Source organism: Protopterus annectens, chromosome 4.part0 (assembly GCF_019279795.1).
Source record: "Protopterus annectens isolate FY-2018-M chromosome 4.part0, PAN1.0, whole genome shotgun sequence".
NCBI lineage: Eukaryota > Metazoa > Chordata > Ceratodontiformes > Protopteridae > Protopterus > Protopterus annectens.
In genome coordinates, this window is record NC_056733.1 from 950,285,061 (window position 1) to 950,301,791 (window position 16,731).

Here is a 16,731-nt window from a genome sequence, read left to right on the forward strand (position 1 = left end):
ATTACATGACAGAAGGCCAACGACAGTCATCCTGCAGGATGGACAAATTACATGACAGAAGGCCAACGACAGTCATACTGCAGGATGGACGGATTACATGAGAGAAGATCCACAACAGTTGTACTGCAGGATGGACAAATTACATGACAGAAGGCCAACGACAGTCATACTGCAGGATGCATCAATTACATGAGAAAAGATCCACAACAGTTGTACTGCAGGATGGACAAATTACATGACAGAAGGCCAACGACAGTCATACTGCAGGATGCATCAATTACATGAGAGAAGACCCATGACAGTCAGACTGTAGGATGGAGGGATTACATGAGAGAAGTCCCACGACAGTCGTACTTGCAGGATGGATGGATTACATGAGTGAAGATCCACAACAGTCCTGCAGGATGGACAAATTACATGACAGAAGGCCAACGACAGTCATACTGCAGGATGGACGGATTACATGAGAAAATGCACATGACAGTCGTATTTGCAGGACGGATTACATCAGAGAAGACTCATGACAGTCGTACTGCAGGATGCATCAATTATATGAGAGAAGACCAATGACAGTCAGACTGTAGGATGGAGGGATTACATGAGAGAAGTCCCACGACAGTCGTACTGCAGGATGGATGGATTACATGAGAGAAGACCCATGACAGTCCTACTACAGATTCACATGGAGACTGAACCAGCTTTTCTAATCCAAAATTAAGATGCTAGTATGGACACACCCGTTTTCCTAGGTTCTCTAACAAGCAAAACTCTTTCCAAGAGCAGTTTGACTTGAAAGAAGGGAGGAATATTAACAAGCAGAAATGGCCAAAAGATGAATTTTGATAGAAGTGCAAGACGAAACTGATTTGAGCAATTCACACAGGTAATACAGACCCACAGGAGTCCTAGTCTGGGTTGAGTCCTGATTCCTACTACAGCAACAACTAGATGTTCTCCACTTGACTAAATACGACTTCCTAGTAGCATGCTTTCTAGTCTCTTACACCTGTTGCACATCCTCTGAAAACAGGTTTTTAATCCCATTTAGACACCTATCATCCACAAAGTCAGATAGTGTGTTGGGGTGGATAAGTACCCTTGTCCTTTGATAGTAGGTCCACTCTTAGGAATTCTTTTGTTCTTCAAACTTCTCCTTCCTATCTGAAGAACTCTGGTTTTAGTGATTGTGTCAGAAGTATAAATTTCTTTGGAAAACTGTGTATAGACCTTCCTCTGATTCAGAGGAACAAGGGATAGTAAAGGGTCAGGATGCATAATTGAGGCCTTCCTCCTCAGAGTCAGTGTACCATCTCTTCAGAAGAGAAAGTACATCTTTCTTTTAGCCTTTGCACACACAGGTGGTTACTGTCAGTCTTCCTCGGATTTCTTCCAACTGCAAGATGTAAGTGGGGACATGCCTTAGAAGAATCAGATGTAGAGACTTTTATGAGAAACTGGTGTACTTCTTCCCTTACCAAGACTTTATGTACATGTTCTCCATCAGTCAGAACAAAACTCTGTTCTCCATTCTTGGCGAAAGGCACCTCACCCTACATGGGATACACCTCATACAGTTTTATGCTAGTGTAACAGTTCCAGTGATTAATATCTTGGCCCTCTCTTCCTTTAGTTGCAGAGCTTGAGTGTCCCACTACAAGGGCTTGTTTTAAAATTTTCCTGAAGAGCAGGTACTATCACCTCGCTACTATTTAGACAAGAGCAGAATTTGGAGGTAAAGGCAACAGCTCCATTTAGAGGGTCAGCCTGGGTAGAGATGCAGTAGAAAGACTTAAGTCACCTACAAACTGTAAGCTAGTTGCATTTGAGAGGTTCCAAAGTACTAGATGAGTTTGTTGTGGGGTAACTTCAATCTTGTATGTCATCACTACTCTCTCACTTGATACTAGGGGATGCTACTGGAGCTGCACAATGGACAATATTAGTAAGGATATGATCCAGGATATTCCACCCCCCAAGAGGGGATGCTTGCAACCTGTCCTACATAGCTTGCACTAATACGGTCATGGAAATCCTGGGTACCCCCTCCCATTTGTAGGGAAAGGGTGCCTCTACTGAAGTGCAACTGAAACCACCTAGAATAAATGTATTAGGTTTTAGAGGGACACTGGTCATGGCATTCCAGTAACTATAACAACTTCTGGAGGACAAGAAAGGTGATCTATGACCATCAAGTGGTAGTTCAGTTTGTGAAAGACAGGGTTATGAGGAATCTGCCTTGATGTGAACAGTTCTCTGGCAAATCCTGACACTTTCAGCATTGCCCGTAGGTCTCACTATGTGGCATGCACTAGAGCCACATATAAGGGGCATCTTTCATTACAGGGAACCAAGTCCTCCTTACCACGTGTGCACGCCCTCAAACTGCAGGATCTCCTCAACTTCATTCTTTTTTAAGACGCCTGGCGATGACCTTAAGGTGCCAGACTTGTAAATTACTAGGTGGCAATCTCAACTATGCGGATTCTGCCCAACAAAGATACTAGAATGGTAGCAAAGGTTTTAGACAAAATGCAAAATTCTGGTATGACAGGTGAAGACCACCCTGTGCAAAACAGGAGAGGATACCAGCCATCTTGTTTCAAGAAGACAAATAAAGGATTCCCCAGAAGGACTACAGGTACTGAAAATGAGAAGTTATGTACCTACCATAACGTTCCATGTTAGTTGTCTTCTCTCGCCTTCTTTCTTGCTTGATGGGTTCGGAGCCGATCCTCGGCTCCGACTCGGCACTTTGCTAAGCTCGAGAGTCACTTTTACCAGCTCGAGGCAGCCCCATATCCCATGATGCAAGGCGGTAAGTACCCAGATCTCGTTTGTTGACTATAGGCAATAACACCTAGCATAAAAAACTTCCCAAAGGAAGAAAGAAGGCAGAGAAAAAGCCTGAAGGATGGGTTAGGAAGACCAGAACTGTATGGTCTTAAGAAGCATTCTTCCATGTAGGGAGAAAAAGGTCTGTCCAGGCCAGGGGGAAGGAGGGAGGGTCGCAAGAAAGAAGGCGAGAGAAGACAACTAACATGGAACGTTATGGTAGGTACATAACTTCTCAATGTTAAGTTGTCAATCTCGCCTTCATTCTTGCTTGATGGGACCGCGTCCCTAGCACCTCTAACCTGGGTGGCTCAATGGAACAGACTCTTGAGAACTGTAGAGCCAAAACTGGCTCTATCCCTGGAGGCCAAATCCAATTTGTAATGAGAAACAAAGGTATGAAGAGTGGCCCAAGTGGCTGCTGCACAAATAGTGTCTAATGGAAGTCTAGCCTGAAAGGCTGTGGAAGTGGCTAAGCTTCTGGTTGAATGCGCTTTAGGTTTCGAGCACAGCTGTTTTCCCCTGAGCTGATAGATTTCAGAGATGACAGAAGAAAGCCATCTAGATAAGGTCACTTTTGAGACAGGAAGGCCTTTTTTGTTATCAGCATAAGAAATAAAGAGCTGATCGGATTTCCTGAATTGTTTTGTTCTGTCCAAATAATATCTGAGTTGGCGGTGAACATCAAGACAATGTAATTTTTGTTCCGATCTGTTTGAGTAATTTGGGAAAAATACAGGAAGGTCAATAGACTGATTCAAATTACTCTTTGAGGCGACCTTAGGCAAAAAGGTCGGATTAGTTCTCAAGGATACCCTGTCTTTGTGGAAGACCAAATAAGGGGGACGAACAGAGAGAGCATGAAGTTCAGACACTCTCCTAGCCGAAGTAATAGCAACCAGGAAGATGTTTTCCATGAAAGAAATTTCAGGGAACATGAAACAGCTGGCTCGAAGGGAGGAAGAATCAAGGAAGTCAGCACTACATTTAGGTCCCACTGAGGAGGAGGACTCCTGACTGGAGGTTTCAGGAGAAAGATTCCTTTTAAGAAGGCTCTACAAAGCCTGTGGGACATAATGTTGTGATCTGCAAACCCGACATGAAAGTTCGAGATAGCAGCCAACTGAACTTTGACCGTGGAAGAAGAAGAGCCCGTGTGAAAGATTTCCGCTAGGAAATCCAAAACTGCTTGAACTGGAGCAGTAAAAGGATCAATATTTTTAGCTTTTGCCCAACAAGAAAAACGTTTCCATTTGCTTGTGTAAATCCTCCTGGTAGAGGATTTTGGGGAAGCTACTATGATATCCCGAACAGGATTAGAGATCATAGGAAGCCTGGCTAAGGAAGGAAGTGGAGCAACCATGCTGTGAGGTTGAGAGAAGGGATAGACCGGTGCAGCTGACCCGATTGGTGAATCAGAAGGTCTGGTACTGGGTCCAGATGCCACGGCTGCACCAAAAGGTGACGATGGAGGAACGGAAACCAAATTTGTCGAGGCCAATAGGGAGCAATGAGAATCATTTTGGCTCTCAAAACGGAGGCTTTCTGGAGAACTTGTGGAATCAGTGGAAAGGGAGGAAAGGCATAAAGAAGTCCCTGGGGCCAATCCTGGGTTAGAGCGTCTCTGGGGGATGGCCTGGCAGTGGGAAGAGAGAAAAGAAGTCTGGGCATTTGCTGTTTTGGGGAGTAGCAAAAAGATCGCAACATGGGCGGCCCCATTCAAGAAAAATCTCTTCCACTATAGATTGTTTGAGAGACCACTCGTGAGGCATGAGAATAGCTCTGCTCAATCTGTCCGCTAGAATGTTGGTTTTCCCAGGGATATGCGTTGCTACCAGAAACCGATGAGAGGAGATCGCCCATTGCCAAAGTCTGAGAGCTTCTCGACACAAGGGGTAGGACTTGGTTCCGCCCTGTTTGTTGATATACCATACTACAGACATGTTGTCTGTGTGAACTGCAATTGTTCCCAAGGGAAGAAAGTCGTTGAGGGCTTGCAACGTTAAAAGCACTGCTCTCATCTCTAGGACATTTATGTGCAGGTGGTATTCGAACGGTTGCCACGTCCCATGAACCATCCTGCCCTGATAATGACCCCCCCCCACCCGATCAGGGAGGCATCCGTAGTGACAGTGGCTACTGGGGCCGGGGATACAAAGGGTCTGCCTTGGTGAATTTGGGGAGAAGTAATCCACCATGAGAGATGATTCTTGCAAATCTGTGTGACCAGGATTTGGTGACGCATTGGAAGTTGTTGGTAAGACCACTGAGTGAACAACATCCACTGAAGCAGACGCATGTAGAAGCGGGCCAGGGGAAGAAGGGTAATGGCCGCAGCCATGAGGCCCAACACCTTCAGAACCATTCTGGCTTGTACCTTTTTGCTGGCAAGGATGATCCTCACGTGACTTTGTATATCTAAGATTCTTTGGTCTGTGAGGGTTGCTGACATCCGAACAGTGTTTAAGTTTGCGCCTATGAAGGTAATAGACTGGCAGGGCAATAAGGAGGATTTTTCGTAGTTGATCGAAATTCCCAATTGAGTGCAGAGATTTAGTGTGTAATCCCTGGCTTGAAGAAGTTGATGCCTGGTGGTGGCTGAAAGGAGCCAGTCGTCGAGATACAGAAACACCTGGAATCCTTGACGTCTCAGGTGAGCCGTGACCACTGCCATACATTTGGTGAACACTCTGGGGGCTGTAGTGAGACCAAAGGGCAGGGCTCTGTATTGAAAATGACTGGACCCCAGCCGAAAGCGGAGAAATCTTCTGGAGCGTCTGTGAATTTTTATGTGATAGTACGCGTCCTGAAGATCTATTGAGCACATCCATTTGTCCTTCTCTAGGAAGGGCAAAATTGACTGAAGTGTGACCATTCGAAATCTTGTCTTTCTCACAGACTTGTTGAGTCTGCTGAGATCCAATATTGGTCTCCAGTCTCCCGTCTTTTTGGGGACCAAAAAGAATCTTGAGTAAATTCCGGGTTCTGAATGGTCTGTTGTAACTGGCTGAATGGCTCTTTTTTGTAGAAGCTTTAATACTTCTAACTCTGCAACTTCCCTTAGACCGGGTGGTACATCTGGAAGGGAATTTGTGTGAGAGAAGGGACTTTCCTCGAAAGGAATTTTGTAACCCTCGGATATAATCGACTGTACCCATCTGTCTTGAGTGAGGGAACGCCAGGCTTCTGGGTACAGCGATAGTCTTCCCCCGACTGCCTCCAAGGATGGATGGACAGTCGGGCAACATCTCAGGGATGCTGGAAGGGCTCGTCAGAGAGAGGCTCTCTGCTTCCCTGGTTCTGTGGACCCCCTCTGCCTCTAGAGCGGTGTCTGTTATTATTACCCCCTCTGCCTCTAGGGGTAAACTGACCACGTGTATCCGGCGTGACTCCTTGGGCTTTGCGGAACCACATCTTTCCACCCTTCTGTCCTTTGGGGTAAGGTCTAGAAGGGGTGGAAAAACAGACCCCTACGGCAGAAAGTCTTGCCGTCCTGTTCACACCTGGTCAATGTATCCTTCACTTGAGGGCCAAACAAAGCTGACCCATCAAAGGGAGAGTTTGTGAAGGACACCTTAATGGGATCTGCAAAATTACAGAGCCGCATCCAGGATTGACGTCTAAGAGCCACCCCTGTACCTGCGGCTCTACTCGCTCCATCTGTTGCATATGATATCAGTCGCATGGAGGAGTTAGCTATAGAATTAAGGATTCCTAGCTGAGAAGCAATTTTCTCTTGAGCCCCTGCAGCCGTAGGATCCTGTACTACTTCACCTAGTTCCTTAAGGATGTCCCTTTGGAGTCTGGTGAAGTGACATAAGTAGTTCAGCGAGCGCATAGCAAAGGTCGCTGAAGAGAACATCCGCTTACCATACCTATCCATAGTCCTAGAATCCTTATTAGGAGGATGGACAGGTACGGAAGGATCTGCAAGTTCCTTCTTAGTGGCAGCCGCCACCACCATGGCATCAGCAGGGACACCTTTCGTAAGGAATTGCTTATTCGAAGGGGCAGTAATAAATTTAGACGGCCTCCTAGGAACTGGCTCTACAGAGTCAGGAGCAGCCCAAGCCTTTCGAGCAATAACCTCCATAAGTGGTTCGAAAGGCGGAGACACCCAGGAGGTGGAGGCCGAGATCCAAACGCCTCTAGGTATACCGACTCATCCTCAGAGGGATTTGTGGAGGGCCAGTTTCCCCTCTGTTTTAGGAGTTCTAGGATGTCTGAAAAGGAGACATCCTCAGAGCGGCATCTTGGGGATCCCTCCGACTCATCTAAGTCGGTATCTGAAGTGATAGACTCAGGGGAGTCTAGGTGTTTCCTCTTACAAGTCCTCTTGCGCGGAGGATCTCCTGACTGATCAGGAGAATCCTCGGAAGAGGGGGTTATTCCCAGTGGGGAAACCTGAGGCGGAGGATCTCTGGGTCCGGGAGCAAGAGAGATGGCAGAGATATCGACAGGCACTGTAGAGGGAGGAGCTAAGGGAATAGACTGCTGGCTGAGCCCAGTGGCCAGCACACTCTTCATCACCTCGAAGGCCCCCCTCCCAGGGAGGTCAGAGAGAACCCATTCTGAAGAAACCGGGACTCCAGGGCCCACTGAAAGGGAAGGCTCCGAGGCAGATGTCGGAGCCGAGCTCACCAAGGCCGAGGCTCCAAGGGGAAGAGTGGGGTCGGACAAGGGTCCGATGCCACTCACCCCCTCGGAGGAGACCAGGGAAGCCCAACCACCGAATCCCTCTAAGGAAGGTCTCGAAGAGGAGATAAGAGTAGATGCCGAGGGTGCAGAAGGGGGGGTATCCGCCCCTCAGCCATAGCAGAAACTATCCCCGAAGACTCCAGCTCCAAACTCTGAGGTAGAGTCGAAGGAGGAACTTCAAGAGGGTGTGGACTAATAGTCGTCTGTTGAGATGGACTATGCAGCATCTGGGCCAGTGCCTGTGATTTCAATAATCTACTGACCACCCTCTCTAAATCATGGTCTAAAAGCCTGGATGACCTAGATGATCGGCTCCGATGGCTCCGTTCCGAGAGGAGAGGTGAGGCCGGAGCCGAGAGTATCGGTTCCAAGGAAAGGGACCTGGACCTCTTCCTCGAAGGAACCATCGGAGCCGAAGAAACCACAGATGCAGACGGAGCCGAGGACTTTTCGGCTCCGAAAGAAAGTCTCGATGCATCGGCTCCAGCCGGAGCCGATACGGACATAACAGTAACGGTGTCGGCGCCTGAGCCACATGGTGGTCGGAGCCAGTCGGAGCCGACACCGATGTGACCATAACAGTATCGGCACCGATAGCCATCGGTGCCGAAGATTTTTGCAAAACAGGATCGGCTCCAGCCGGAGCCGATCTCGACTCCGAAGGAGTCGGAACAGAGGCCACAGGCTTAGACACAGAAGCCTGGGCCTTAGAAGACTTTGAAGTCTTGCTCGGAGTCTATTTGGCCGGAGAGCCCTCCGGTTTAAGGAGACCCCTTAAAATCAACTTATTTCTCCTCTCCTGCAGGACTCTCTGGCTAAAGGAATGACAAATCGCACAGGAGTCCTGCAGGTGGAGAGGTCCCAGGCAATATAAACAAGAAGTGTGACCGTCTGTCAGAGACATCTTCTGACAGCACGAGTCACACTTCTTAAAGCCTGAGACCCTTTCTTTGGACATAGTTGCACAAACAGTACACCACAACACAGTCCCAATCAGACAACTAAAGTTATCTAAAAAGTATTGTAACTAACCTCTCACATACACACACCCTAACAGGGGGGGGGGGGTGGGAGGGAATGAAGGCCCGACTAAAGAAGGGAAAGGAAAAATAATTTTAGTCAGAAAAGGGCTTACAATTAAGTAAAAAGGAAGGTATTTTAAAGAAAGGTGAAAAATATTAAATTTTAGGGGCAAAAAGCAGTTAAAAGCTAACACTTACCAGGAGCTGGCAAAAGCAAGACCTCATCAGCGAAGCGGCAAACGAGATCTGGGTACTTACCGCCTTGCATCATGGGATATGGGGCTGCCTCGAGCTGGTAAAAGTGACTCTCGAGCTTAGCAAAGTGCAGAGTCGGAGCCGAGGATCGGCTCCGAACCCATCAAGCAAGAATGAAGGAGAGATTGACAACTTATCAATTGTTTCCCTGAATTCTGGCATCACTCTAGGTGATGGCAACATATCGCACAAAACACCAGTGTATTTCCTGCGCCTCTCACATACTTTGCAAGGCTAACAGTATCTTTTCTGCATTTCTACTTTCACTCCCAGATGTGAAAATACTAGGTCATGGCTGCAATTGTTAGGCCAGAGGGATCCAACAGATTTCACAATGTCCTGAATTCTGGCTCTAGAAAGACAACCATCATTCTGTTCTTCCCTAGTCTCATGAGGGTAGTTGTCAGTGTGCCTCAAAAACAGAGTTGCCAATCACCAAAACAATTCTTAGTGTGAATGTTACCTGATACAGGCCTTAACAGCTTGCTGCATGTACCCTTGTGACTCATGTCTATGCTGATGCAGTGGTGTGGCCTTGTGTCTACATTTCTTAGTTCTAACGCAAGAAGACATGGGTACTGACTTCTTAGCCACCTTGTTGTATGCATATGTAGTGGTGTTGAGTGACGGAGCGTGCAGGCGTGCAGAAGCGCGAGCGTGCAGGCCTTGGCGAGGAGCGTGCAGGCGCTGGCGAGGCGGCGCTGAGGCGAGGGAGCGTGCAGGCGAGGCGCAGGCGAGGAGCGCCGCAGGCGAGGAGCGCTGCAGGCGAGGAGCGTGCACGACGGGCGAGGAGCGCGCACGCGAGGCGAGCGCGTGCACGCGAGGCGAGGAGCGCGCGCACGCACGGGCGAGGCCTTGGCACGCACGGGCGAGGAGCGCGCGCGCATGGCGAGGAAGCCGCGACGCACGTGGCGAGGAAGCGCGCACGCGAGGCGAGGGAGCGCGTGCACGCACGGGTGAGTGCGCGAGTCCATGAGTGAGAGAGCGAGTGCATGAGTGGGTATGCATGCTGCATTAGTGTGCATGGTGCTGGCACAAGGAAGTCTCCAGGTTCATTAACTATTTAAACCTATCACAAAATGAGTCACATTGTAGCAGCAACATTTTAATAAGCTTGAGGAAGCTACTGAACCAGAAGGGATCTGCATACGTACAAAACTCAATACTTGGGAGAAAAAATCATTGGGGGAGGTCAGAAACAGAATTGATACTGTAAATGACTGTACACACCACTGTTTAATTTACAGGGCTGATGAGGGTACAACACTGTACACACTGAATATGCTAAACCATGTTACCTTGTTACACTGGACAAGCCACGCTGCTTCTCAAGGGACGGCTTGCACCTGTCACCCCTGGGATTCCGGATATTGGCAAAGGCTCTTGCCACCCCCATAGTGCCTTTTTTAGACAAGGCTCAAATTCTAAACCTACCACCCTAGAACACAAAAAAGGAAAAAAACTAAGGGTAATGCTGCTCAATGCCAGAAGTCTAAATCTCAAAATGCACGCACTCGAGGCCCTTCTCAGTATGGAGAACATCGATGTCTGTGCTGTGACAGAAACCTGGTTCAAGGCTCCTGAGAGCACCCCAGCGCTATCAGGTTTTACCTCATATCATGCGTTCCGGCCCCAAAATCCGGACAATACCAAGAAAGGAGGGGGTATCCATATTCATCAAGGACACCCACACCTCAAGACTGGTGGCAACGCACGATGCATCGGAGACCATCCAGGTGCAATTAACCATAGGCAAGACTGCTCTGCAAATTGTAGCATGTTACAGGCCACCCTCACAAACTCAGGAAACTCACATGGCCTTCCTGAAAACACTAGAGGGATAAATGTATCACCAAACACCATCATACTAGGTGACTTCAATTACCCTAATATAGACTGGGAACACTACTCAAGCCCAAACACCCTAGCCCAAAAGTTCCTGGAATTCATAAACTCAAATGCCATGGAACAACTAGTCACCATCCCCACAAGAGGAGATAACATACTTGATCTCATCATCACGAACATGGGAGCACAATGTTCAACACCGGAAGTATACCCCTCACTGGTGAGATCAGATCACAAACTAATCTCGCTGGAGGTCCTCATCCCACCCCACCTGAAATAAAAAGACCACAGTAAAGAACTTCTCAAAAGCCGACTTCACACTTCTAAAGACTAGTGTGGTCTCCTTTCAGGCCCCGAGTGCGGAAAACAATACTCAAGCCGCTGAATCACTTACAAACGCCTTCTACCAGCACCTGCAGGACTGCATGGATAAGGCAATCCCAAGCAAAACAAAGACTCTTTGTACCAAAGGCAAGCGTCCAGTCTGGTGGACCCCAGCCATAAACAAACTCTACAACAAAAGGAGGAAGCTACTACAAGATAGAGCAAAATCCTTAAAAGGTAAGACACCCTTGATCACTATAAGTAAAACACTAAGAGCTCTCATAAAATCATCCAAAGCAAATTTCGAGAGAAAAATAGCTAAAGACTCAAAAGACAATCATAAGGCCTTCTTTAGCTATGTTAGAAACCTAGGAGGAAACTCCCAGATATGCTCAGAACTAGTTCAAAATGATGTGAAGATTACTGATCCTACAGACATTGCCAACATACTGGCTGACAGGTTCAGTGCAAATGTCTCCCCCCCCCCTCCCCCCCAAAAGGAGAGATATCTATACCAAATGAGTGCAGCCCCCCAAACATCTCCAGCACCCAAGTGAGAACTGCTCTCTCCAAAGCAAAAAACACAGCATCCATGGGACCCGATGGTGTCCCCGGCTGTGTGCTCCACGAACTCAATGAGGAATTAAACCCACAGCTAGGACAGCTGTTTAATCAAAGTCTTACCTCTGGATACGTACCCAGCGAGTGGCGCACTGCAACTGTGGTCCCACTTCACAAAGGCGGTGCCTCCACAGACCCTGGAAATTACCGGCCCATTAGCTTGACAAGCCTTATCTGCAAAGCCATGGAGAGGATCATAATGGACCTCATAAATAAAGACATAGGGAATTTGCAGACTTTGGATCCAACCCAGTTTGGCTTTGTCAAAGGCAGATCATGCCTTTTAAACCTGGTTGACTTTTTCGAAACAGTCACCAAAGCCATTGATGAGGGAAAGGCAGTCCATACAGCCTACCTCGATCTGGCTAAGGCCTTCGATACAGTACCCCACTCGGGTATCATTGAAAAACTCATCAGCTTAAATGTTAACCCATACATCACAAGATGGGTTGCAAACTGGCTGAGTGACAGAACCCAGAGGGTCAGAGTTGCTGGCGCCATGTCAGACTCAAAGCCTGTCACAAGTGGTGTCCCACAGGGCTCAGTCCTGGGCCCACTCTTGTTTGGCATCTACTTTTCCAAGTACAAGCAAACACAGGAGGGTTATGGCTGACAAAGTTTGCAGATGACTGCAAACTGGGCCATAGTAGAAAACACATCTGACACAGATATCCTTCAGAAGGGTCTCACAGAAGCGGATAACTGGTGCCAGAGCCACGCCTAAAGTTAAATGCCAAAAATGCATAGTCATACCCTTCGGGAAAAACAAGGTTACCCCTAGCTACCAAATAGGTGGCAATCCACTGAGCACAGAAGAAGTTATCAGGGACCTGGGGACCCAGGTTGATAGTAGTCTGTCATTCGACACCCATGTAGCTAAAGTAGTTAGGAAGTCCTTCTACATTGCCCACCTTATCATGAAGGGATTCTCATCTAGATCAAGGGAGGTCATAGTCTCCCTTTACTCATCACTCATCAGACCAATGATTGAGTACAATGCCCCATTCGAATGTATCTGACCCGACACTTGCAGCAGCTGGAGAGGCCACAAAGTTCCTCACCAAAAGGATAAAGGGTCTCAAAAATCTGTCCTATGCTGCCCGACTGAAAGAACTCCAGCTCTATTCAGTCGCCACGCTGCTCAGAGGTGACCTTTGCCTAACATACAAGGCCATGTCAAACCCAGATTTGATGAATATGCTTCACCTCAAAAATCTAGATCCATCAGAGCCACAAGGGTGGGAGACTTAAACCTCGACACGGCTATTAATAGGATGTGCTGGAGGGATAGATTCATCACCCAAAGACTCCCTATGCTGTGGAACAAAATCCCGGTACATGTGAGGCAGAGCACCTCGCTGGCCTTGTTCAAGAGAAATCTTGACCAATGGATGGGAGATCGCAGATATACCCCAGGAATTACCTCAGTGTCACTGCTCGACAGAGGCACAGCAAAATAATGGGTATAGTTCCCCATACTAAAGGGGTGGCGTAAGCCACAAAACAATGGGCTAGGCTTATAAATGCCCTCGGGCAGATAGCCTAGTATGAACCTATGAACCTATGAACCTATGTGCGAGTTTAAGGAGAGTATGTTGAGATGCATTTAAGCATTTGCTGCCTCATGCTGAGCAAGGAGGACTGTAGATTCCCACAGCTACTCAAACCACTTCAAAACAAAATAAGTCTGTCTATTCTTACGAACTGTGGGGGGAAAAAAGATTAGAGAATCATATCTACAAGGGATGCCTAATTAATTCCTGGATGTATAAGAACCTGAAATCACTTCTATTATTAAACACGCAGAGGCTCTTGGAGAACATTCTGCAACCTACACCCAAGAACCAGCACCGTCCCCAAACTAGACCAGCTCAGTGACCTAAAGGGCAAGATGCCTTATGGCACTGATCTTTGTAATGAAGACCCCTTAGAAGAGGTGAGTACTAAGAAGACATGAGAAACATTATGTAAATGCAACCAACATACAGCCTGCTGGGCAAGAATACACAGACTAGATACAAGTGACAGGCATGTGGTCCAGCCTCAAGACGCATACAAACCAAGTGCTTTCTTACTGAATATGTCAGCTGTCAAAACTAAAAAGTAATTAGTGTGCTGTCTCTCTGTTACTGGTTTTATGCAAAATAAAATGACATCAAAGGCATGGCAAAACAGTAATCACAACAACTTGTGCAATATAAGAAAAACAAAGCGAAGATTCAACATTAACAAGAAGTTACAAGTTTGGGTGACTACGGTGGAGCACCTAATAAAATCTTTTGAAAAAAGCTAGCAGAAATGGCAAGCATTCAGTACCACCTGTGACTTGACAAAGGTAGAACTATCTGGGAAAATGTATGCATGTTGAATAAACTCTTCTGGTCATACAACTGCTGGTATCCAAGGTTCACTCAAGCAAAGTAATGTCAATTTCTCAGAGCTATGCCACAAACACCACTTTTACACAGCAACAGCAACTTGCTTTGTAACTTGAGTGACTAAAATCAAAACAAACTTTACCTGCTACAATATGATTTCATGCTAATAAACACCAAGATTTCTCACCTACTGGACTTGTACAAGGCCTCTGGGGAAGTGGTCTGAACCCAGGAGCCTTAGCATTGTCAGGAGTAAACGTGTTGTCCAGGTTTCCAATGAAATTTGTCTGAGCACTGTAAGCTTGATCTGGTGCTGTTCGTGTTGACAATGGAGAGCAGTTTCCCCATACAGGATTAGCAGTTACCTGGCTGTTGTCAAAAAGACTGTTGAAGGGACTGAAAAGTGCTGCTGGTCCAAAATTAGGAGGTAAAGATTTATTAGCGGGACTGATATGCATCTGTGAACTGTTCATTAGCGATGACAGTTGTATAGCAGCAGGCATTCCTGACTGTTTCAACTGATCCTGTGCACTTGTCAGATGAACAGGGTTTGCGACAAAAACAGACTGGTGGTCCTGCTGAAGTGCTGCACCAGGTATGACAGAGTAGAAAGTACCACTGGACTGCATCCTGCTGGAAAGTCGAGGTGCTGGAGCTGCTACTGGAGGCAAGGTACTGCTGGTCTGTTCACTCGTACCTGTGGACAAAGTAACTGAGCGGGATGTGGCTAGGCTTGATGAAGCAGGTCCAGGTTCAGAACTGGACGCAAAAGGCAAGGACAAGGCTGAGCTGGTTTCTGAAAGGCTGTCTGATGGAAACTGTTGCAGAGCACTTAAAGGAGGAGAGCTTGACGACTGAAGTCCTGAACTGCTGGCAGTGGTGTTAGAATTTGAAGTCAGAGATGATGTGCACAAACGTCCAACAGGCTGCTCATGTGATGCCTTTTCTTTGGGTGTTAAAGCGGCAGGGAAGGAGTCACACTTTGACACAGCTGGCTGTTGTGCGAGTACAGCAGCAGGTGGCGGTGATGTGGAAGCATGTTCACTGTTAGCAGATGCTGCAGAAATAGATGGCAGAGCATTACAAGAGCTAGTCACAGTTGAGGTCAAAGCTGACACAGTACTTGTTCTAGGGACACAAGGAAAAAGTTGTTTTCTGGCTGAAGAAGTTGGGCTGCTTGTCACAGAGAGTGATTGAGTAGTGACAGCTGAAGGAGAAAGTGTTACAGGAGGTGAGAGAGCAGAAGCTGAACTTGCAGATTCAGGCTGTGAACTATTGCTGTTCTGGCTAGCTGGCCGACCAGTTCCATTATGCTTTGGAGACCCATTTGTACTGCCTGGACTAACTGGTCTTACTGGAAAAGGTCCCCAAGTGCTTGAAGGTGATGAAAAGTTTCCCCCAAACTGTGCCATAGGTAATCGAGGGTGACGAATCTGTTGCATTGTTTGAGCAGCAAGAAAGGCTAGTTGAGGGTGAGGGTAAGCCAAAGGAAGAGAAACAGGAAATGGGGGGCGTACGCTGTTTAATGTAACACTTTTGTTAGCTTTGTTGGTACAGTGCAAAGAATTTAGTGTCGCTGACTGCAGTGCTGTTACTGATGACGCTGCCAGTGATGCCATTGTCCTGTTTGCAGCAACTGCAGAGCAAGCAGCCGTGGCGAAACTATTGCCAGATCCTGCTCTTGAGCTGGCAGTGGGCGTTCTAATGTGATTCTTCGGTATTAAATCCTCCAGTTCCTTGTTAGGGTCCTGAATAAGTGCATTAATCAATTGCACTGCGTATCTTGTGGACTCTGTGCCTCCCCTGCAATTAGAAACAATAAAAGTAAGTACAAAGCAATGACCCTAAAAGTATTAGACAAGCAAGACAAAAGGAACAGAGCAAAAATCTTAAAAGCACACTAGTATGCTGCGGTACACACATCTAGTATGGATTTCTCTTCATCCACCAATTTTTTCTTAAAAAACAAAAAATAAAAGTATTCTGGTTTCCTCATACTTTAGCTTTAAGCATCAATATTTTTACTTACAATGTAGCTATACAGTAGATTATAACTTGCAAATGCAAAACATACTGTCTTGAACACATTAAACAGACCATTCTAAGATCATTTCTAAGGCTTACAACTTAGATTAGTTAAAAAAATATCAACCATAACCTTCTAAGGGAGGCTGCTCTGGGCAGTGCAGCTCAAAGTAAAGTTCATAAAACAGCAAATTTCAAATTTTCTCTGACAGCCCTGAATCTGAGGTCCTAAAGTTTTTACCTGAACACTGTGCGACTCTTGAGCCCCCATTACTAGACTAGTCATTGCAGACCACCTTGGGAAAAAGGCACGCTGGGCACAGTATTAACTTATGAAGAGAGAAATTATCAGTCACTAGTATCAGCTGCATTATATAATTTAATAACAGTCCTGTTCAAAAGAAATAATGCTCACCAATGGACACCTTCTGGTGTCTGCGGGTGTAAGCAATCAGGGTAAGTATGAAGAGGGAAAAGGACCATTACCATGAAAGGTGTTCGCAAAGACGACAGAAGTGTTCCTGACAGGGAGAAGGACCACTACCATGAAAGGTGTTCGCAAAGACGACAGAGGTGTTCCTGACAGGGAGAAGGACCATTACCATGAAAGGTGTTCGCAAAGACGACAGAAGTGTTCCTGACAGGGAGAAGGACCATTACCATGAAAGGTGTTCGCAAAGACGACAGAAGTGTTCCTGACAGGGAGAAGGACCACTACCATGAAAGGT

The 16,731-nt window shown here is 46.9% G+C and overlaps 1 protein-coding gene across 1 annotated transcript in view; it reads right to left on the reverse strand.

Moving 5' to 3' along the window:
* The window catches only part of LOC122799695 (ankyrin repeat and KH domain-containing protein 1-like), a gene marked incomplete in the record, with an annotated part of 3,928,199 nt that overhangs the window by 376,900 nt on the left and 3,534,568 nt on the right, over positions 1–16,731 (reverse strand). The window contains 1 exon segment of the mRNA XM_044068930.1: positions 14,166–15,781. Coding sequence (XP_043924865.1) covers positions 14,166–15,781 — 1,616 coding nt within the window.